Consider the following 24,665-nt stretch of genomic DNA (forward strand, 5'->3'; position numbering starts at 1 on the left):
AATTTGTGATTTTCCTGTAAATACATTCAGCATAGAAAGAGCTGGGAAGGCGAATAACCGCCTTATTTCCCCAAACGCCCCTGAGCTAAGTTGAAAGAGGCCTGTATGTAATTAGTGGCACTTGTTAAATTACTATTGCTCACATGGTTAATGGTTTTAATAATCTTTTGCATGTTACTCGCCTCACAGCATGTGCATGAACGTGTCAAAAAAATATTGATCTGTCTTGGTCAGCCATTCTCATTTTCATATCATTAAGAGAATTATTAATCTATTTTTCTTCACATTTTCAAAAATCTTTCACTCAACATATTTTTACCTGAAAACTATTTGGATCTTCCATTGTTTGAGCAAACATGTAGTCCACTAATTTAACGATTGCCTTCTCAGATGAAGCCGACACACTCTTATAGCAATCTACAACTATTTTATGCTTTTGGGAAAATGGTGGCTAATTCAGATGAGTAAGTACAATCTTTAAAAAAAATTGAGTAAATGATCATTTTCATTTTTGGGTGAACTATTCCTTTAATTTTGTGCCCAGTGTAAAATCTACGGACCTAAGAGGAAGAGCGTTGGAGGACAGCCATTTTCCAGCCATTCAGAGATGGTTCTGTCCTGATGGGCTGGACACACTGAAGAGTGAACAATGATTACAATAACTGAAGGAGATCAAATGAAGTGGCTTTTTAATTGCAGGAGAGAGGCCATTAGTGACGCGCCCACGCGGAACCAGCTCTGCTCAGCCAGCGCTACCACATTCCACTGCAAATAAACCTATATAAATAATTAAACATAAAAAAGCCAAGAAAGACAATAAAAACAGCAGGGAGATTCACTCACAGTCCGTAGACGTGATAATTACAGAAAAGGGCAAGATAAAATGTGGGGACAACAAGACATGCAATGGGGTCAGAAGACTAAACAATGAGCAAGGAGGGTAAACAAAATGTTCCTGAAGAGTTTACTCTGGTGTCATCTCCTGTAGGTGTCAACTCTGACATATGTGGCATTTTCCAAAGTTTCCCTTTGTTTACTCTTCAAAGCCTTGCTAAGCTTACAGTTTCACCGATTCCTTATTTATTCTCTCTTTCTTATGATATAAAATGAGCATCTTGTGATCTTTATTTCCTGATGTTCTGTAAATCTAAAAAATGTGGTGTAAAGACTGCAGCAGTACTGTAATGGGGGATATGCAGTGCCATCTGTGCTATGCTTTTGAAGGTCATTAGCGGGTCCACATGGAATCTGTGCACAGAAAACTGCAGAATTTCACAGAATTGGAACATTTGTCTTTCACGAAGATCTACCACATGTTTGTTTACTGAAATGCTTTCAGCTACCGATAAGAGATCTATGCAGAAACTGAAAGAGAAAGAGAGAGAGAGAGATTCTATCTGGTTCAGTTTCAGTCATCACACATGAAAAAGTTCAATGATGTAAATTACTGCACACATTTAAAATAAAATCCTTGCCTGTGTTGTATTGTTAAAGTGTGAGGTTCTGCACTGTATTCCATAAAACAACTCTTTATGACCACATTTGAGTCACATGGTGCCATGACACTTTTACAACCCATAATGCTACATTAATCATTAGTACTCACCGTGAAAGGTTTGTGGTTTCCAAAGAAAGCTGCAGCAATGAAAGTGCAAACACATACAGTAATTTCACACACACTGGTCTCTATACTGCTCATGTTTTCAAGCAACAACTAACTTTGCTCTTGAACTCCACAGATGCTGACTTAGATATTTATATCTTTCCATTTCACTTTCCCCGCTTGTTACCCACAGACACCACATCCTCTTGTTGCAACCTTACCTGTGAGTCTGTGACTGCTTTCATTTTTGTGCAGTATATGAAACATATACTGTAGATTGTCATTGTGATGATCATTTATTCAAATTAATCATATAAATATCAATAATACAAATAAAACATTTTAAGCAGTTAAAAGGCATTTTACAATTGCAAACATTGCTATGCAATTTATTGCAATTAATCATTAACATATTATGCAGTTAACACCATATTCATTTTAATGGATTTACAGCTCTAGTACTGTTATATATGTCTTGTCTAATATATGTCTCAGAATTGTCCAATATTCTTTCACCCCTCTTGAAGAGTTGAAAGAGTGTAGATGAGGGCAGAACGCTTCAGTGTCTGAAGTGTTTAGCTGTGTTGGGTCTAGTGGATGTCAAGAGGCACAGCCAGGAACGCTTTCTCAGGTCGTGTAGTCACAACACAGCCATCAACCCCACTACCACCAGGTAAAGACAAACACAGAAGTGACCCCTTGCTGCTTTGCCCAGGTGTGGGGCGACACCGCAGCAGGGGGCAGCTCACAACCTTTAAAGAGGGGCTAGATCAGGCAAGCTTTCCTTGAAAGTCATGCTGTCACAACCACTCTGTTTCCCGATGTGAGCTGTTTGTGAGAGTAGATAGATAGATAGATAGATAGATAGATAGATAGATAGATAGATAGATAGATAGATAGATAGATAGATAGATAGATAGATAGATTCTTATCTTTTGACAAAACTTTTCTCAACAGTAGCAGTGCCAATGTGGAGAGACTGTCACATACATAGAGAATCAATTATGCCTCGGCTCTTACAAAACAAATGTCTCTGCGCTTCACTGTTTGTCAGTGGTCAAGATAACAATGAAGTGAAGATGTCCAGTGGAACAGCATGTCTAGTGACAGACGCATTCGTGCTGTGAGGAATTTATCACTATGGCTCCATCAGTCTCTGCCCAGCCAAGCTGCCAGTCTTTGGATGAAACCCCACTTGGCACTGGCCACTAGCTTTTCATTTCAGCCACGGACAAACCAAACCATCAGGGACTGAAACCTGCAGTTAGTCTCTCTCTAAAAGGGAACTTTGGGCTGATTGACTGTGATTTTCTTACACAAAGCAGGTAAAAAAATAATAATAATAATCCCACAAATATAATGTAATTATAATGTATAATATTCCAATATGAATCCACATGATGAAAAGGCCAAAATATTTCACTAAGCAGATTTTGAAATGTGTTCAATCAGCGTTGACCAATAGAAAGCTGCTTGGTGTGAAAATGACTTCTGTGTGAACTGTGCTTCATACTCTGTCTACACTATTGATAATAAACAATGGCCATTTTGCTTATTGCAAAGCTTCTTGGGGACACACAATAGTTTTGCAAAAAATGTTAAATGTATTTTGAGTGAACGAAGTCAAGTGAGATTGAGAGAATGCAAATGTGTTGCGAGCAAATGCAAAGTTTCTCGAGATAATGCAAAAGTTTAATGAGAGAATGTATTGAAATATTTATTTTTTTACTCCCTTTTGCAAAGTTTCTTGGGGGAAACGCAATAGTTTTGCAAGAAAACGCAAATGTATTTTGAGTGAACGTTAAGTTTCTCGAGAGGACGCAAACATTTTTTCTCCCTTTTGCGCTCATTTATATATTTTAGTGTTTTTTTTTTTTTTTATCCCTTAGAGGCTCCGTAGGAACCAGATTTGAAAGTAGAATGAAACTCACATCACACTGCATGCCACCACGGCTCAATGTGCTGAAGCATGTTGCTGAACCACTAGGCCATGACTTGCTATGACACATTATGAGCTTTAAATACAGTAAAAACAGGGAGGCTTCAGCATGTAATGTGAGAGTATGTTTGAGTGTGAAGTCAAACTGTGGGGCGTACAGGCTCTTATTTCACCATATGCTGTAACTATTTTCCTACCTTTTCACGAGACGTTTTATCCTCAAGGGCAAAGTCATTTATTCCTCCTCCTGTGTCTGTGGCCCAGAGGCATTGATTCTAACTAAGGAACTGAAAAAATAATTAAGAGCTCTTTCTGCTTTTTATGTGTTTGCTGTAAGGCACAAGCTTCTCCATATGTGTTTCAGAGTCATTTAGCACAGCTTCACACTGTAGAGCTGGAGACGTAGACAGCAGGACAATGACATGGTCAGTGATATTTGAAAATGCAAAGAATAGAAAGCAAGACCCTGCTGCATTCTAATGCCTTAGGGTTTGAACATTGATATATGTTTGGGTTTGAATTATTTAAATATTCCTAGATGATTTTAACATGTAGTTAAAATTTTTTGAATGCCACTCACGTGCTCAGACACACTTGAGCATGTGTCACTTTGGCCCGGGTCACTCAGGTAATCTCTAGCCACCTTTAGTCTCTGAGACAGTCACACTCAACAACCTTAAGACTCTGCACTTAAAACAAATCTGTTTCACGTACACGTTAATCTCTACTCTTTCACAGCCGTATGCAGTAACAGTGCTCCTTGTATCTAGTAAATGCTGTTCAATTAAATATGCCATTGCATATATATATATATATATATATATATATATATATATATATATATATATATATATGTTTGTGTTTATAGCATAATATTAAAGATGCATAAAAGAGAGCCACTGATGTGAAATGGTCCAGCTGTAAAGAGCCTGTGATCATCAGTATTTTTTGTTTTTTTGGTGTTGCGTTAAAACTGCAGTAAATTGTTTTCTTAATCGGTCTTGACTCCTGAGTCTTTAAAACAACATTTACTTGAAATTTAAAGTATATCACATATTAAGTCATCCTTTACTCACCCTGGTGTTGTTCCAAACCGGTATGACTTACTTTCTTCTATGGAACATAAAAGAAGATATTTTGAATAATATTTCAACAGTTTTTAATACATACAGCGAAAGTCACTGGGATCCAAAACAACACCCCATTACTTATTTATTTAATAAGAAAACATATTGTTCAATGTCAGTTCATGTTACAATATTTATTTATCTTTGTTAATGTTAGTTAGAATAAATGTTCCTATTTGCGCAGGTCCATTAAATAATATTAATAGATACAACTTTTATCTTAAATAATGTATTAGCTGAAATTAACATTAGAGGGTTTTTTTGTTGTTGTTGTTAGTTCATGCAAACTAATGTAGTTAACTAATGAAAGCCTATTGAATGGTTACTCAAAAAATCTAAGAAACTTCTGTGTGCAAAAATTCAAAATTAACTCAAATTAAACAAAAGTTAATAAACTTAATTTTTTTTTTAAAAAAAGGAAAAACTATACATACTTAAACTGATGCACAAATTGACAAAGTGTGCATTTTTATAAAACTGAAATGATACATTGCATAATTTAATGCAAACAATTCTAGATGTTCTTCAAATCAAGTTAATCTAAGATGCATGCATTTTTTAAAGGTAACTGTATAATACAGAGGTGGGGACATAATATATGCTTTCAGAGTCTTACTCTCTGATGCTGTTGTGCACAATGCATTCACTACAGTATCATATGCATGGTTAAATCAACATCACTGTGAATATCTCAAGCATACATCATACGTACAGTCTTTTCCCCCAGAATACATTTCTGGACTGTTTTCAGATATTTCCTCTATTATCGCTGAACACCGATCAGCAAAATAGCTGTAATTTAGCATTTGAGACTTGATTAAAGCTTTCAGAGGTAAATGATAGGGCCTCATTACGGCTGCCATAAAATAATTACATCCAAAAATGAAAGGAAAATGCAAGATGATGCCTTGATTTGCTGTTATGGTGAATGAATAGGGGTATTCTTGCCACGTGTCAAGGCTCAGCATTAATGTGCTTTAAGAGAACAGGATGTAATGTGATTTGCCCGTGCTTAGGCCGTGCGCTTAGCCACGAGCAGGAAGAGGTAATATAAGACGTAAGAATGTGGCTTAGTTTTTGTGAGCTCATTTTCCAAGCAGGGGTCATGTTTGCATCAACCACCCAATCTGGCTGATTTCATCTTTGACACAGTAATTCATTGATTTAGCCTGATGCCGGTATACAAACACACCCACCCAGGTCCATTGTGACTGGGATTTCGCACCTGGTGGTAGGTTGTGCATAATTATTGTGCAGCAGTGGCAGACAAAGCACCAAGGGAAATGTTAATTAGCCACACAGAAGAGCTACATGTCCATCTGCCCAAGGACGCCTGGTTCGACGGGGATGACAAGCACTGACAGATGCATTGCCATCTCACATGCTCCCTTTGAAATCTATCAGGATAATCTCTGGCACGTTTAGAACTTTGATTAAAAGTTAATGAACTCACAGGACAAGTTATGTTAGGCATCTGTAGAATTCCGGCATGGCAAAATATTCTTCATGGTCCAGTAGAGAGAATGCATGCTTGCTGTGAGACACTGTGCTGACAACGTGTCAGTTGAAGTATGTGATAAGTATCCGCTTGAGCATTGTGCGGTATGGGTGATTGACTTAGCAAAGTGGCTCCTGTGTGTCACAAGGCCGATAAAATGGCACGTGAGGGAATGTCGTTTAAATGGGTTATTGTAATGACCTTCAGTGGGAGCACACACGGCTGCTGTAGATAAATTCAGATTTCCTAGCTCTTAATTACAATGAGCTAGAGGAAAGATAAACACTTAACAGCCTCTCGTGGTTAAGTTGACAATCCCTCAAAGGCCACAAAAGAGAAATTCCATTCTAGCTTATAAACCACAAGTCCAAAATCATTAGCTGCACAATATGGACCAACAGGGTTTCTTGGTAATGACAATGGCAAGGATTCTTTGTAATTGCTTGACAACACTGCTCTGGCCTTGAGCAATTGAGAAGTAGTTCCTGTTGATCAGTACAGAGCAGATGTGGCGAGATGGTAGGAAAGATGCTCTGTGGTTTGAATTTATTTTTCACAATTGCAAGAAAAATTTAAACCATGGTCAAAAATGTTTGTATTATTCTGAGCAAAACCCCACAAAATAATAATAATAATAATAATAATGTATAATTTTTTATTATAACTATAATCTACAATTTATATATCCATCAATCCATCCATCTATCTGGAACTGCATTGGTTCACTTTTAAAAGAAAAGAAGAGGTTGTGGAGGTTGGTAGAAAAGAGCGTTCTTCAGCATTCTCTCAGGTTTGAAATATCAGGAGAGGGAGACAAAGTGTGGTGGGCACTGTCATTGATCACATGTCTTTGACCTTCACAGTAGCTTAGTTTGGAGATTTCCAAAGTCAAATTGACATTTCATTCTGAAATATGCTCCAGAGTGCTCTTTTCATACATTCAGTTCCAAAACTTTCAGCTTTTTCATTCCAGACACTGAATGTGGAAACTGAAGGACTTTAACAAAGGTTCAGATCACTGCAGCAATGGGGGAAAAAAATGCTTATAGTTAAATAGGGCATCAGGATTATGTGTGAATATTTGTGGATCAGATTACATAGGCTGCATTGGGCCAGGTTGGGAGTTGCTATTATGTTACAATGAGAGCAGAACACAAATCACTAAGAACAGTCCTCTGTGGAGACCTTGTGATGTGAATGTATGATGGATTTCATTTTTTTAATGGTCTGGTTAGTAATTATCTTATGCTACTAATTATTTATTTTTTTATAATATTTATACCTTAATTTATGTCTGAGTTAATGTCTGAATTAAAAAAAAAAATGTTTTGCATGATATTAGACAATTAGTTGCTACTGTTGACCATGACAAAAGCATAATAAAATAATTTACTGTATAGCACAGAGGTGTTCAAATTAGTATTACCACTCATGCCAAGAAGAATCCAGTTTATAATGCAAGTTCAAACTATTAGTGCATTGCACTTATTATAAATTCAGAAGTGCCTGTCAAAATGCCTGACCTATAAATGACAAAAAAAAAGAAAGAAAAAAGAAAGATTAATTGGGTTTATACTTTGATGAATCAAAAATAATAATGAATGATATTTTATTTAAAGGCAAATCAATATTAAGGTGAAACGTCCAGCTGTCGTTCTTTCATTAAATGCTGACAACAACAATAGCGAATGATTTCTCATTAACCATGCAGGCATTTAATATTTTTTATTAAGAATAAAACTATACATCACTCACTGCCTCTTGATCTTTCACAATACTGTTATGTTTCTCTCTCATGACTCCTGTTCATGAATTACAAATATTTATACGGTAGGTTTATTTCTGAAAATTAATTACTGTATATGCAGATATCAATATAAATCTTCAGTAGCACTACAGCACACAGTAAGTATATATTGGCACCATTATTTTTTTTATTTATTTTTTTTTGCTTTAAGCATCTGGTTTTGTTTGTACCAGGTGACGTTTGACATCAGACCTAACAACCGGATTATATGGTTTTCAGCTACATTTAAAACTGTAAAACAACTATGAAACAATTCATAACACAGCATAAATGTTCAAAAGCTTAATTAATTAATTAAATGAATGGTATAAACAGCTAACAATGACAGCTTACCACAACCTGGCATTTATGGATAATACATTTATGTTAAAATCCACCAATTTAGTGAGTGGTTTACTGTGTTCACTTGATTACAAAAATATAATTTTGTAAATAATGCTGGCCATGTTGATCTGTAAAACCAACATATAAAACCCTTACTAGAGAAAACAAACACTTTTGTAATTGGAGTAGCTTGGTCTACCCAATATGTAAGTGCAACATAATTACACAAATCCCGAACGCCCGTCACTCTACTAGCACACACAAACCCCTCATAGAGAGGGCTGGGTCTATGTGTAACCAGCTCCATGGTTGGTTTCAATTAATTACATATGTTGTTCTGATTCGGTAACACGCCTGTCAATCACTGCGGTGCGCTTACGTAAAGAAATGGGCGGGTAAAGGCAGCGGCGGACAGAAAAAAAAAACAAAAACAATCCATCCAGGCGTCCATCTTGGATACTGTAAGCCAACGGCGACTGACAGCAACGGAGAGGGAAATCGCAATAAATTGAGTTCCGACCACTCTAAAAAGTCAACCGAACGCGAACACCGGGGCAATACATATTAAAGGATTACATTTAGCGACGTTATCTGCCAATTCCGTCTCATTTTTGGCTTCATATTGGCTGATTAAGTTATTTCGGAGACTGTAACGTTAACGTTACGTGCTCAGCTTTATTCTGCCGTCAACATCTCTTAGTTTAAAACGACTGTTTGTTTCAACGACATACCTTAGCAGTTCTGGAGAAGCTTTGTGAGGTCGTGAATTGCAGGTTTGAATCATTAACACCAGAAGGTAGTGTGGATATAGCGCGTTTGGCCATATTTAATTCCTCCGCTGTCGACTTGAGCTCGCGCGTGCGCGTGACCCCATTTATTTCGCTTATCTATGATATGTAGTACATATTTTATATTTAAGCATAAAGCGAAGTGAGCGTGATGTGGAAACATCGTTTAGGGATGTTAATTCCATTTTTATCCCCGTAAATGTGCATGCATTTAATGTACTGCCATATACTTCCAAGGTGATTTGGAGGCATTGCCCTGCTTACAATTTTAGTTCCTTTGCATTAACAATAATATTTTTATCTATATATTTTATGGCGGGTTCTATGCATCGATTGTCCAGTTGTGCTGATCACTGGGTATGGGAGCTGGCCCATTTGCTGAACGAGTTTATTGAACGAGCTCGGTTATTCTAAACGCGCGGCGGGGCAACATTTGTGTAGATACAGTATTCGTACGCATTGGAATTTCCTCGTTATTGCTATGGGTTTTTAAAGCCAACTGCATGGACAGTCATAGATCACTTTTTTCTAAAAGCTCGTCTGCTTTGAATAAACTACCATCAGTGGACACCGCAGTGTAAAGCCATTTCTAAATCGCCGAGGACTATAAGCTGGCATTGGATTTTTGCACTGCCATATATCACTGACTCGGTGACATGGTTGTGTTTCACTGACTGCTGATCAGTGGATCGAGGAGAAACTTGAATGCAAAGACTTTTGGATTTTTTAGGACAATAATTTTTTTTGTTTTGTTTTGTTTTTGAAAAAATGGGACCTGCAACAAAGCTGGCTTTTGGAGTGTTCCTCATTTCCTGCTCCTCAGGTGGGTGTTAATACGCTTTGACCCCTTTAAATGTAATATGCATATGCAGAGTGTACATTTGTATCATGACATGTATCTTTCTGTGTGTATGTATGTGCCACCGGAGGCTGTTTCTCGTGTTACTCCGCATTGAGATCGAATTCATCGGTTTCTCGTAAAATAGCTACATAATACCATCTGAATATAATCCGAGCATGCACCATACAGGAGAAGCGTTTGCTGCCAGGATATTGCATCTTATTTCCTCAGTATCTGGTCTGACGAGTCCCCAACATGAAGACTTGTGTTTGTTGTTCGGTGGAGTTGAGAAAACTACTGTTTGTGCCAATAATATTAACCAATAACATTTTGCAGGCTGCTGCTGCTGCTCATGCATGCATGCTTTTTTGTATTGCATGTAAACCCCCTCTACTGGTAGCTCTTTTTTTCATGGATGAGGACTGTTACATGTTTCTATATTAGTGATAAAAAAATACAAATAAAAGCTTTGATGAGGCTGGCAAGGCCAAAGGTCATATTTGCATGCGAGAAGATTAGATAAGATATGGGTGAGTGCTGGAGTTACATGATCATGAACCTTAATGGTATATTTATTCAGGGATATTTAAGGAGCTGCAAGGCAAACGTCGGCTGTTTCTTAACCGACTTTGTGATCAAGGTTTTAATTTTGCTTTTATTGAAAAGTGCATAAGAGGCACAGTCTGTGCCTGTACTCCGTGTTCCCACTACACCCCTTATCTCGGATCGTACTTGCCTACACATCCCTGCGCTCTTTTGGCTACAGAGACAATTAATCAATACAATGTTATATTTGAGCACATCACTTCGGTATTTATATCAGTCTAAAGGCAGGAGTATTCTGGGTAACATAAGAAACAATATCTTTTGGGTCACATTGCACATGCTCTCTCAGAGAGGAATTGGTGTAAACTAATGGGATGAGCATAATAAACCTTTGTAGATCTCTGCACAAAGACACTTTCACCCTTTTTTGTAGTTGTGTTTTTTTAGATCCACTGTTAAGATTGTAGTCGCTGAGTTTGGTAGTATTGCATCTAAGCTATCACAGATGTTTTGCCCAGGCATGAGTTTATGACTGCTGAGAGAATCAAGTCTGAGCGCTTGCCCAGTCAAATGTAAATTATGCCCTAAACGTCATAACTCTTAAAATAAATCACAACTGGCAACATCTCACCAAAGCACAAAGAAAAATAGGAAGCATAGAGAGGAATTTGATTTGTGAATTTATTTAATGGAAATTCTTTAGCTTTTTCAATGCTAGATGACAGAAAAAGATATAGGCCTAAATATATATATTTTAGTTGTTGTATTATTTTGTAATTCTCCAGTGGATTGTTTTTATGTCCCTTTGACAAGATAACATAAATTGTGTAATTTTTTTTTTATGTTTTTCCCCCTCCAAGTTCTAATATAATCCTTTTAGAAGCGATTATATTAAACTTTTTTTTTTTTATTATTAAAGCATTAGAGTGAATAGCTTACACTTGAGTCCATTGATGCATTACAAATCTACACTGTAGTTTTGACATGAGACAAGTTATAATTTATCAGCAATAGCAATTTGTAAACCGATACAAGATACATTTATTATTATTATCGTGATTTTGTGAACACTTTGTGAGTATCACACAGTATCTCAGATGCAATGGATGATATAGAAGTTGGACGTAATGTGCTATATTTGACCTTAGATTGTTGACTGAAAACATCTTAGTTGAACTTACGAACTTTGTTCAGTGGCTTCACTTGCTGTGTCTGTTTTTGATGTAAATATTTACCAGCTATTAAAAGTACATGCCATGGTCAGCTGTTTTTCATGAGAACTTCGGTGGATCTCGTGTCTTGTGTCATGCAAGATTAGCATTTAAAGAAAGGAAAAATCAGTTAGTGTTCCTCAATCCTCACATAACGAATTATCATTTAACAGTCTGCATTAAAGGAATAGTACACCCAAAAATGAAAATGTGATGTTTAACTGCTTAACACCAGGGCATCCAAGATGTAGGTGACTTTTTTCAGTAGAACACAAACAAAGATTTTTAACACAAACCGTTGCAGTCTGTCAATCTTTTTATGGATGTGAATCACGGCTAAAACATACACAAACAAAACCAAATGAAAACCTGCGGTTTTACAATAATGCATATATGCAGTGTTTTGTGCGTTTGTGATTGTGTTAGTGTGTTAGACTACATCATGACTGGAGTGCAGAATGGAAGTTATGGTGGTTCCTCTTCCATAGTCTTATTCACTTTAATCTATCAACGCAGCTGTTGGGGGTACATTTTATTTCCCTTGTATAACACCCAAAACAAAACCAAAACAAAGGACTTTTTGTGACAATAATATATATTTACTCTAGAAATCTTCTTTTATACAGTCACAGCAGGGTTGCTGATGGGCAAATCGATAAATGTGCTTTTGGATTATACAGTAGCTTATTGAATCCCTTTTTAGGCTACAGACAGTAGCTCGTACATCACCCGCAAATCGTGCACACACAGAATCATTCAGTAACTTGGCGCAGCACAGAAATGTATTCCCAAAACTGTTCTCAGATTTCTCAAAAAAAAAAATAGCTTAGAAAACTGAAAAGTTCTAGCGTGTATTTGTTCGGAACTAAAACCCACAGCTTCACTATTAGAAGAGAGATGCTGACAGGTTGAATAAATTCACACAAGCAATTGCTCTCACACTAATGCATTCATATAAATATAATCTTTACTGTGCTGCTTTATCTGTATCTGATTAAGAATGAGCAGAATTAGTTTGAATAAACGAGCAAACACTGATTAGCTACTTGCTCTACGTTTATTTAAAATTAACAGCAAGACAACTAGCAGTGAATGTGCTTTCCATTAAATGAATCACACACAGTGAACAAATCCTTTTAAAAAAGTAGGCTACTTAAATTCTATAAGAGCATAAAAATGAATGAGTAGCCTAGGCCTAAATTACAAATGATAAAATCTACATACCTTTATCAAAGAAAAAAAAGCAAACAACAACTGTTGTAATAATACCTTAATTAAACTAACTAAATAAAGGAAACAAAAAAAAAGTGCAATGACATTTTCATTTCCTAATCTTTTTCGACTTCCAAGTTCCGTGACAGGAACACCAGCATGTTCACTTTACTCGGTTTTAGTGACGATCTGACAGGGGTAGCTATGTTCCCCGTAGTGCTAAAAACTTGCTCTGATGCTGTGCTTGTAGCACAAATACACATGTCTTTACGTGCCAATTTTGCTAAGAGTGGATAGCGCGTTTCATTGTCTCGCCACCATGCTAGTGGATCTGCCGTAGAGTCAATTGGTTGTTCTTGGAGATAGCGGGTTAACTCCGTGTCAGCGCGCGCTCTGATCGGTAAAGGGGCAGAGATTTCAGACCTCCGTTTATTAAGGAGATCTGTCACAAAACTCGTCATCCGCGCCAATGTTTTTTGAGCAAATTTCAAAGCCGCACCCACCCGCCATCCACTGATTGTTTTGCGGTCTATGGACGATGCAATGCTTTGCTGATGCGAGCCGCAAAAAAAAAAAAAAACCCCTTGTCTGTTCTAGAAAGGATGCGGCAAAGATATTTAATGCTAATGTATAAGCCATAGGCCTACGCTGAGTTTCATTTACGATGAGATGCGCTCTAGTTCACAGTGCAGTGCAAGTGAATGCGGCGCACTGGTGCTTCCATGTCACGGTTATCATTGTCTGCTATATTTGCACGAAATTTGTTTTTAAGAAAGGTTTTCTACAAAGCAAAATTTAATGAAGTGGTAAAAACCATGTCTCCTGATATATTGCGCATCTTATGATCCTATCTAAAAAATGAAAATAATTTTTGATAAAAAATGTTTGTAAAAAATATTTTAATGACACGGTTTTGGCGGTTATAGAGTTCTAATGACGCTGTTCAACTATAACCGCCAGTCTCACGGTTATATACTAACCGTCACACCCCTACATTGCGCAGCACAAATCTGTGAATGAATGTTCCGAAGTGATGTTAACTTCAAAAGATTTCCCCTTCTCAGAGAGTCCTGAGCAATGAACACTGGGTAGGGACCATGTCAATGGTAACACCTTTCATGCACAGAGCTCACTTCTAATGACCCGATTATGCGAATCAGGTGTGTTAACAAAGAGAGACATACAAAATGTGCAGAGCAGGGGTCGTGAGGACTGGATTTGAGAACAACTGATCTAGTCGACTATACTTTCATCACATAAATTCGACTTTTAAAAAGTCATTCAACCCCTACTAAATGGATTCATTTTCAGGTTGAATAGTTAGCCTAAGGGCAGTTCACTATTTATTTCTATGCTGCAGCTAATCATATCTGTGTTTTGTGTGTGCTTTTAGTGCTTTTATTGTTTATGATCTGTTATCTGTATGCCTGGAAACCCTGAGGGTTTATTGGGCAGAACTGATGATCAGGAACAGATTGTAACACTTATCGTATTGTATTGTTATTTTAAATAAGCATGTTTTCATGTTTACTTGTATGTGAAGTGTACCGAGGGATTTTCCATATTTTCTTAAGACAGCAATATTTGCCAGTTGGTGTGATTTATGAAAGGCTTTAATTATTAAAATATATAGTCTGTGTGTTTTAGAGTGAAGTACAGCACTATTTTATTTACATAAGCAGCTATTAATCCAGTGTTTCCAGTGTCTCTGAGAGGCTTGGTTCACAGTAAATGCTCCTCCACATGAATTCTGCAAGTGCTGTGAGTTTGACTCACTTCTAGCATGCAGGAGAAGAGGCGGCACGTTCTTGTTGCGCAATGAAGAATGCATAAACGAGTAGTGTCAGAACTTCTGATTTACTGTATTTGACCTTAGGCTTGCTTAGTTTATTTGTTTTATCTCAGTAAAGTATCTTTACGCAGATGTAATCAGTGTTCTCGGCTCCACCATGTTTCTTTAATGCCAAACGGATGGAAGTTTTCGCCCCAGTATCAAATGTCGTTGTGAACCCATGTGCTCAGTTTGTCACACTGTTATAAAACAATACTTATTCACCCTGTTAAGTGAAGTCACATCGCTAATATTTAAACTGCATACACAGGAGGAGCAGCTCAAAAATGGCACGTCCTTCAATTAAAAGTTATTTTGTATTGATCTCTGTGTTCCTGATGATACAGACACATTATAATTTAATTTTCCACATTTTTTATTTTGCCTAAAGCACTAATGTGTGACTGATCGCTTGACCTTGAGTTGCTTTGCAGTGTATTTTGATCCTCGCCAACTGGACTTCCATGACATAGGCAGGTTGCAGCCACTGTTGCCCAAGATGCAGATGCCTCTGTGAATAATTTACAACCACGGTTGGCCACTGCTGACGGAAGGGCTATTTGAAATAAAATGTGCTGCCTTTGTCCTCTAACGGTCTGCTTTGACCTGTGCCATAGTTTTCCTGTTTCTTTGTGACAGATGTTTGTGTGGATAAATCGTGTTCGAGTGTGTGTGTGTGTATATCTGTTTCTCACTGTAACTGTAGCTGTGTTTAAGGCTTTAAAACTCTAAGAGCTACTTGGCCTAAATATTCTGTATATGAATGATTTTTCAAAGAATGGCAGATTTAACCTGTCATCCCTGGATGTGTTGTCAAACCCTGAACAAGATTTCCAAGTGTCTTCCCAAATGTTGTTTCATTACGCATCTTGTACATGAATTTCAATGTGTTTGCAAACAACTTTGAATTTGAAAGTAAAGTTGCCTACCGACAGAGAAACGGGAACAAATGCTGATCCAGCTCGTTTTCTTGAATGTGATCATTTTATTTCATGCATCATAGTGTTGTCACGGTACCAAAATTTCAGTATTCGGTACCGATACCAGTGAAAATCCTCGGTTCTCGTTACCAATTTCGGTACCAAAGCGCAAAACAATATGCTAATAAAAAATATAAAACACACTTTTTATCACTAAAAATAAAACCAATGCCATTCTATATACTTATATAAATTTGTGATTAAAGTTTTTTTTACAAGTAATAAAATTATGAAAAACAGTTAACAAGTTTCACCCAAATTTTATTCGTCTTTTAATTAATGAAATTTGAACACATTCTACGGACACAGCTCTCTACGGACACCTCTGCAATTGAATTGCCATTGGCCATTAAATATTTTAGTTTATTCGCCAGACTGATATATAATTAGAACTTTAGTAATTAGAAGTAAACTTGATAACCATGTTTAAATGCATATTAGTCAATTTAACTGAACATTTTAACTGGAATCGTGGTGGTGCTTTTTTTTGTCATTCAGTGATTCTGTAAAAATAATACTGGTGAGAAAAAAAAATGCTGATAAGATAATGCTGATACGAATTCTAATAAGAAGAACTATAAAAACACTAAAGATTACTAAGGATTAATTAGCTGCTGGATTCATGAATATTAATCAGGTTTTGTGCATTCTCTCGAACTGATTTGCTGAAATCAAAACGAACGATAATAGGTGAGCGCCAGCCAATGAGATTGCCATTTGCGCATTAACTCAACACACTAACGTTAAAGGAAAACCCAGCTATTCTTAAAAAGTGAAGATTTCCATAGATCTGCCACTATTTTTTTGACAGGAAAATACAACCAAGGATAGTTTAAATGCAGTGCGTCAATTCTCTCTCTCTCGGTCTCTGCGTGTGTGTGAGAGAAAGCGAAAGCGATCTGTGCGCCTTCACACTAGAGGTAAACACAGGTGTGCTGTGCATCCATTGAGATGAACTGAATCACACAGATCGCCTGACTGAGAGTGAAGCGCTCAGTCAGAGAGTGTTCGGCGAGTGAACATATATCTGAGCTAAACTTATACTTATCCTCCAACTCACAAAATGGCGAGTAAAATCTGAGAATTTATTAGCCATTGGCTAATATTAGACATCATTTAGTCGCCAGAAGGAAGATTTAGTCGCATATGCGAGTGATGTACTCGCAATGTAGAGGGTTGCTATGTAGTAAACAAACCCGCACGTCTCTGCCATTCATTAATTCACACAGAGACACGCCGAACATGCGATTTGAGATTCCGTCCACGTCTTCTGCTTCGCGGTAATCATAGAGCTGTATGCGTCAAGAACCGGGTTTGAACTGGACCTCGGTACTACCGGTACTTAATGAAACCTGGTACCGTCACATTTTCATTTTTTTTAGTACCGACTTGGTACCAAAGTACCGGGTCTTTTGAAAACACTAATGCATCATAGATCTGTGATCTTGTGCACATGAGATCTTTCACAGTCCTGTGGTGGTGTTTGGTTGAGGGGTGGAGGGAAATCAAAGCAGATTAAAAGGATTTGCAGCAAAAAGTGTGTTAAATATGATTGACAGCTGATAGACTTGACTTATAAATTGTAAACATTGGCAAGTCAGTGGTGTGTCCAGATTTATTTACACAAAAATGTATTTCATACAGACAGAGTAGACTTATAGCTTAGTATAATAATATTAATATTTGAAAGTTTTTGCTGTCAAATCAAAGTCTGTGTGGAAGCCATAAGCTTTATGTTAAACATCACATGACCAAACTGGAAAGCTGGTCTTCACTCATCCGGTTTTCAGAGAAGCTGGTAACACCAGGTGAACCGACTGTGATAGCTTTATAAAGTTTTAGCTAACCTAATTAATGATTTTTATTGTGTCTGTTTATTCGACTATCTGGATATTAGTGAAAAGAACAAAAATACAAAATAAAGTACCAGAAGTGGGATAATCCTAACAGTGATTTCTGCTGTGTAGATCCTGAATGAATCTGTGATGTTTCAGCTCAAATACTCCACAGATGTTTTATTATATCAACTTGAAAATGGCTATTTTATGTGGAAGCAGAAACGCTCTTTTTCGTGCTTGTCTCTTTAAATGCAAATGAGCTGCTGCTCTCCGCCCTCTTTTCCAGAACAGAGCTGTGCCATTACAGCTCGTACCTGCTAAAAAAGCATCTGTTTTGGTTCTGATTAGGGCTGAACGATATGGACAAATTTCATATCTCGATTTTCATGCCAGATATCTCTATATCGATACAATACGATATGACTACGTGTTCTTTTGCTAAGCACAACACGTCACTCTGGTTTACATCATCTTTTATGAATCCAAAATACTTCCAAATTATGGCAGATGATTTATGTTTTGGCACCAAGTCAGATTCTGCACTGCCACCGGCCGCATTATCTCCCGCACTCATTTTCTTTGTTTCTAATTTATCCGCTGTCTCTGTACAGTGTGCATAGACGTTGGAACGGGGGGGGGGGCGGTCTGGCGCGAATGATTTCAATGTTAAGTCAATGTAAAGACGCATTTAATGAAGTAGGACTGCTCGATTATGGCAAAAATCATAATCATTATTTAACACGATTATGAGGGGGCCATATCATCAACTTTCTATGAGAGATTTATTTAAAGATAGGGATAAATATCAAATAGGTGTTTCCTGTAAATCATAATCATAAATAATTTCATAATCGGTGGAGGCCAAAATTGAAATCAAACTTTTTTTTTTTTTTTTATTAATTTCACAGCCCTACCAGGAAGTGTGTTTGTAATGGTAATGTGCAACGTCTCACACTGCTTGAGAGGGCTTTTGTCTTAGCTTTGTCAGTAGCACAGCCTAAGATGCTCAATGATGCAGTGAAAAATTTCTTTAAAATATGTTTTGTTGGAGTTATTTGAGTGTTTATATCTGATGTTCAGCATTTATATGCAACATTACATATGTATTGATATATTTTATTCATATCATTAGATTTAAAGTTTAATAATTTGAACTGTACAAAACTGGTTTTCAATGTGCAGTAATACTCTGTTTCGAGTTGCAGTGCAATTCCGTTCTTGAATATCTCAGACAAATAATTATTTGAATGTGGTTGGAATAGCAAACATTAGGGATGCACCGAAATTTCGGCCACCGAAAATTTTCGGCCGAAAATGGCCTTTTCGGTTTTCGGCCGATAGACTTTTATCACCGAAACAACACGGCCGAAATGTTGTGATGACGCAAACAGAAACCGCGACCTGCACGTGCACCTGCATAGCAAAGACCACGAGCTCCCCGCGACATTCACTTAACACCAGTGAGAACATTCTCTCTCTTCGTATTCCTTTATTCGCAGCACTAAAGCATCTCCTAACAAAGAGATAAAGACGGACCACGAAGTAAAAACAAAGAAAAGTACAGTCTTATAGAGTCTGTTAGCACACGTCTCACTGAGATCTTTTCGGACCCTCTGCACTTTATCGCGAATGTGCTTGATCCACGTTATAATGACCATTACTTGGATGCGGAAATAAGGCAGCGCGCACGAGAAATGATCCAGGCCGCGCTGGATGCGGAGAACCCGCGTGGAGACGGAGAAGGGCCAAGCGCAGGAGACAGATCAGAGCGCAGAAAAAAAGACTGGTCTCTGCACCAGATGAGTGGCATGCACCATCGTTGTCTGATATGTTCAGTGGAATTCTGCAAGAAAGTGCCTCAAATAATAATAATACGTTGGCTATTTTGTTCTTATACACACACACACAAACATATATACATACATAATATCAGATTGTAGCCATATTTATGCTAGATTTTCTGCTAGATTTCTGCTTTAATTTGATAAAAATGTTTATTTATGCCCTGGCCCTATTTAAATACACTCTCTCAAATATTTCTCAAATGTCAGGCAGATGACAAGCTCAACTGCTCAACAGCTAGATGGTTATCTGTCTGAAGTCCCCATCCCCAGAAGTGACAACAGTCTTGCCTATACTGGAGAAGTAATGCACTTTCTAGTCCTACATAGAAAAATTTCAAATGCACTTCACCTAAATGCACTTTGTTTTTATGAGAGAACTGTTCATTTTAAAACCTTTCTGCAGCCAGTAGGCCTGTACATTATTATTAAATATACACATGAGTGGGATAAATTTTTAGTTTGAATTTTATTTTATACTGTGCATTGTTGCAATGTGCTTAATAAATATTTACATCATTTGTAATTATGTATTTATTTATTTTTTTTAATAAGTTATGTAATTGTAATTATCTTTGAAACTTTAATATAAATTTATGCAATTGCAATGTCTTAATTTTAGTAAAGTTAGTACACGGTCATAGCAATAAATGCAATGGTACTAATAATTGGCATAATTTATTTCGGTGTTTCTAGGGCTGGGCGATATGGAGCAAAAAATATATCTCGATATATTTTGCTATATCTCGATATACGATATATATCTCGATATCTTTACAGGAAAAATAACCCCCAAAAAACTACTGCAAAAACAAATATGGCAAATATTACATGTTAAGGGGCCTATGAAACATTTTATTTTTTTTATTTTTCTTCACCATATGTTTTATTGTTACCTAATTCTGTGTTTTAGCATGTGCAATTATTTAAATGCATAAAAACAACTTAATTAGTTAAAAACCATTCTTAAAATAGCCTTATGTGAAATGTTTTTTTCCCTTCAGAAATTCTGTGTATTTACATTTTTCTGATTATCAAATGAAGGCATAAAACATTCATTTAATTTATCTTTTAATTATTTAAAATTAAGCAAACTTTATTTTTTGGTAAACAAAGGGGATTTACTATTAAAAATAAAACATGGGAGAAATGTTGTGTGATTATTCCTTATAAAATTATGTTCGTTTCATTTTAATAGTAGTAGTAGTGGGCTATCTGTACAATAGTAATAGATTTCTGTCAAATACTTTTATTTTGACGGGTTTACCTTTACAGTTCTGTGTATGTGATACCACAGTCTATGATGTGATATGAGCTAGTCTTACTCAAATCAAACGGTCAGATGCTCATGAAGTGACTCTCAGTGCAGTTCTGGAGATGTTCCTCATGTGTTCACGTCTTTATTTAGAGAGAGGAAAGACAATGAAATCAGCGCGAGCGTTATGCGAGCTTCCGTGTTTAATGAATGAAGACGCGCTTCTGCTCCATTCGTTGACACAGACACGCAGAACATGCAGGATTCATATTTAAATAGACTTTTCCGGGTTAATATTTGCAGATATTAGTCCATTTCGCGATTTGATGTAAGTGCATGACCGACTTTTGATTTATTCATTTAAAATTTGACCAATTCCGTGACATTCCGCGTTAAACTGTAAATTCAATTTTTTATGACTGGATTCCGCGATTCCGTCCGCGTTTCATTGGGCCCTACAGTAGACATCTGCCTGCCGTTCGCCCTACGCCTTAAAACTGAAGTATCTCCATAAAAATTTTTTTTTTTTGACTAGTTCTCTACACGCGAGGTGAGAGGGGACAAAAGCAAGGAGGCGGGGGGCGAGCACAGCACAGGGAAGGCAAACAAGCAAAGTGGCGGAATCAGAATATAAACAATATATCGATATATACGATATGTCAAAATCCATATCGTGTTTAAAAAATATCTCGATATATTTTAAATATCGAGATATCGCCCACCCCTAGGTGTTTCGGTTTCGGTTTTCGGCCTTGGTTTTCTCTTTTTCGGTTTTCGGTTTCGGCCAAGAATTTTCATTTCGGTGCATCCCTAGCAAACATGAAACGTATGGAATCAGATTTGCAACTTCACATTAGTAGATGAGTGAAATCCAGATTTCCAGAGATTGCAAAGCAAAATATTAAAGACTATGAAATCTCTAAAGCTCTGTATCAATAAGACCGTCCTGATTTAAAAAATTGTCCATGCAGTTTCTTTTATTCTGACCATTCATGAATTGGTGCATTGACATTTCTAATTTATTGATGCCAGTTTGAGGGTGGCCTGAAACAGAGGCCTCATGCCACCCTCCTCCATTGCTTGGGTCTTGTTTGCTCTTGCCGTGAAACTGCATCTTAAGTAATTGGATTGCTATCTGATTGCAGTTCAATTGTCCTAAACCGCATAAAGGCACTTTGGTGTGTTTACATGGACAATTTTGTGTGCTTTAAACCAATAGAATGGCAATTGTATAACTAGCTGATTACCCGACACACTTTTTAATGCCAAATGCAATGAAGCTCATTGGTGGCCAGTGCACTATGTGAGTTCATCTAGTCACTATGTGCAAACTTTATTCATTCTGCAGTGAATTCAAACACTTCTCACTGGATCTCGCAGCACTGTGCAGTAACAGTGTCACGAAATCTTTTTCTCCCGATTAGGGGTGTAAGAAAGTATTGATAAATGTGAGTATCGGCAAAAAAAATATTGCGATACTGTATCGATTCTCAAAAACAGAATGTCGATATAAAAATAAAAAAAGTTTGTAACCTGCCTGCTAGATAGGATTCTTCATCTCTGAACTTAAACAGTGACAGGAAATAACTAGCATTAAGGCACACTATCGTTAGTGTTAATATAGTTTGCTGCCAGTAATGGAAAATTGTTCCAGTTCCGGCCTCGGTGTACAAAGCTGAAGTGTGACATCATTTGGGCTTCTGGGGTAACGTCCGCTGCGGGACCGCGTCACAGGTGGCACCTCGGTTCTGCCGTTTGCCGCATTTTGTGTGAAGATCCTTCATGTGGGGGACGGTGTGCGGTAGGATCATCGTGCGGCTGCAGCTTTCTCTAGTAGTAGGGGCATTTTGTGTAGGTCTCTTTGATTCCACACGGGACATAAATACGAATTGAAAAACCTGTGAAATCCAAGTTGAAATGTTCTGAGAATGTTCAACATCTGTATTTATTTTATTGTTTTACAATAGTTTTGTTTTCTTTATGAATCCTGAAAGAGCTTTATTTTTCATTGATAGCAAGCAGATGTAATTTTTTGTTCAGATCAAAATGTTATGACATGTCACAATTGTAAACCTATACTGCGAACCGTTAAAACCGGGTTTAAAATATATATGGTCTCATTATAAAATAAATTGTATACATTTTAACTGTACATTTAATCCTGCAAGCACTTAAATTTTTCCCCCTTGTACTACACAAAAAGTGTTTCAATAATGTTTAATGTTACAGGGAATGATTGCAAATGCAGATCCCAGTGTATTCTGGTTAAATAATTTGTATTTATTTTTTGTTAAGGTTTGCATATTGTGATGTGTTCTTAATGACAGCTTTCCAAAAAATAAATAAATCCTATTCTTAAAAAAAGAAATATCCCAGTATATCGTCTTGCTTACAGTATTGCAATATATTGTATCGCAAACCCTGTATCGTGATACGTATCGTATCGCCAGATTCTTGCCAATACACACAGCCCTATTACAGAGTAAAGCTGTTCTGAGCTCAGAAAAGGTTGTTTGCATCACAGTCTGAGCTGATAAACGGTTCACACTGCGCAACTCAAACAAGTAGCGTGATTTATATTTATGTTGCTTTTGTTTCATTTGCTGTTTGATATTTCTCATATGCAACAGAAATGGCAGTGCAAATTGAACACTAGTGGTGGTCCCGCCAGTGCGACCGCACACAAAATGTACTCGCACTGGCAGATAAAATCTGTCATTTTCAATCAGTGCTTCATAAACAGGATTATCTGGATTATTTTTTTTTTTTTCTTAATGTTTGAAACAGCAAGTTAACAATTTAGAATATCAACTTATATGAAGTGCCACTATGCATATCCCACAACACTAGGCTAAATGAAAAAAAAAAAAAAAAAACATTCAGAACAGTTATGTAGCAAATTAATTAAACATTAGTGTCTGATAGGTATTTGGGTGTATTGTCTCAATCTCAAACACTGTAAGTAATTTGTTACAGCACAAGAAGTTTAAAACGAGCGTTATGACGTAAAATAAAGAAATATTTCACATTCTCTACTTCTGGGTCAAGCAGCAAATAATCAAATTTGTGACATTGATTTTGTGAACCTTTGTACAGTTGGCAGTTCTTCCATTTAAAGCACAAGTTGCTCTTTGAATCGCTCTAAAATCCCAAAGGTAATTAATAACATTTGCCTTTGCCTTGATTGTGTTGGCAAACAGCTAATACTGTGTTGCTTACGTTACACAAACCTTGTTCCAGCAAATTGACAGGACTGGCATGTGTTTGTGAAGATAGAAAATGGGCCTTTTTCAAACCACATTATTGAAACTGTCTTTGGTGCACTGCAGTTTTAAGGAACAAAAACTTAACAATAGTGTTGACTGGTGATTTTGATCATGGTTTGTCTTTATTTCTATTAAAAACACCAGATAGAGAAGTAAACCACATTAAAAACTTGCATTATAGAAGCATGTTCGTTATTGGTCACAGATACTACTTCCCTATTGTATGTGTATATTACAAATGTACCTTAATCCAAATGTACAATAATGCAGTTATTTGTTATCTGTTTGTAATCTGTAATCTCCCTTTCTATCTTTCTATCTATCTAAGAATTAAAATGATGGAAAATGCAAGCATGAAGAACTTCAAATATGCCATCAGCGGCCCTCTTCTAAACCTTTCAAAAAACGTTTGTTTCTAATGTGGAGGCAAAGTGTTGGTCATCAAGTTTATTTTGTGTAGGAAACCACCATAAGTGGTCCATTAACATTACGGCGTACGGTCTGTTCACTCAATGTGTTGGCTGTCATTCATGGGCTGTGTTCAGAGTGTTTTTAAGCTGCCTCTTCTACCAGCTCTATATATTTACCCTGTCGTTTTACCTCGTATAACCCTGCTGACTCAGAGGAGTCTGTGTATCCCAGCGTCTCATATTAAAAACCGAGAGCAGCTCAGCGGAGGGGCAAGAGCTGGTGTCAGGAAGAGCAATTTTAGAATATGGGTCAAAGATTTATCGAGGCTTCTCCTTGTTAGTGTAGAG

At 36.9% G+C, this 24,665-nt stretch overlaps 1 protein-coding gene and 1 long non-coding RNA gene across 3 annotated transcripts in view; both read left to right on the forward strand.

The window, feature by feature from the left end:
- The first annotated feature begins 390 nt into the window (after positions 1-390).
- Positions 391-1,493, forward strand: LOC127965518 (uncharacterized). Its single transcript, XR_008155315.1, has 2 exons — positions 391-464; positions 545-1,493. It is a non-coding gene; the product is annotated as an uncharacterized LOC127965518 (long non-coding RNA).
- A 7,224-nt stretch (positions 1,494-8,717) lies between these two features.
- acvr2aa (activin A receptor type 2Aa) overlaps positions 8,718-24,665 on the forward strand; it is a 48,866-nt gene continuing 32,918 nt past the window's right edge. For both annotated transcript variants that reach the window (XM_052565270.1, XM_052565271.1), the window contains exon 1: positions 8,718-9,909. In XM_052565270.1, the coding sequence (XP_052421230.1) occupies positions 9,855-9,909 (55 nt within the window). In that variant the 5' untranslated portion in view covers positions 8,718-9,854. The remainder of the gene's footprint in view (positions 9,910-24,665) is intronic.

The sequence above is a fragment of the Carassius gibelio genome, chromosome B9 (assembly GCF_023724105.1).
Source record: "Carassius gibelio isolate Cgi1373 ecotype wild population from Czech Republic chromosome B9, carGib1.2-hapl.c, whole genome shotgun sequence".
NCBI classification, from domain to species: Eukaryota; Metazoa; Chordata; class Actinopteri; order Cypriniformes; family Cyprinidae; genus Carassius; species Carassius gibelio.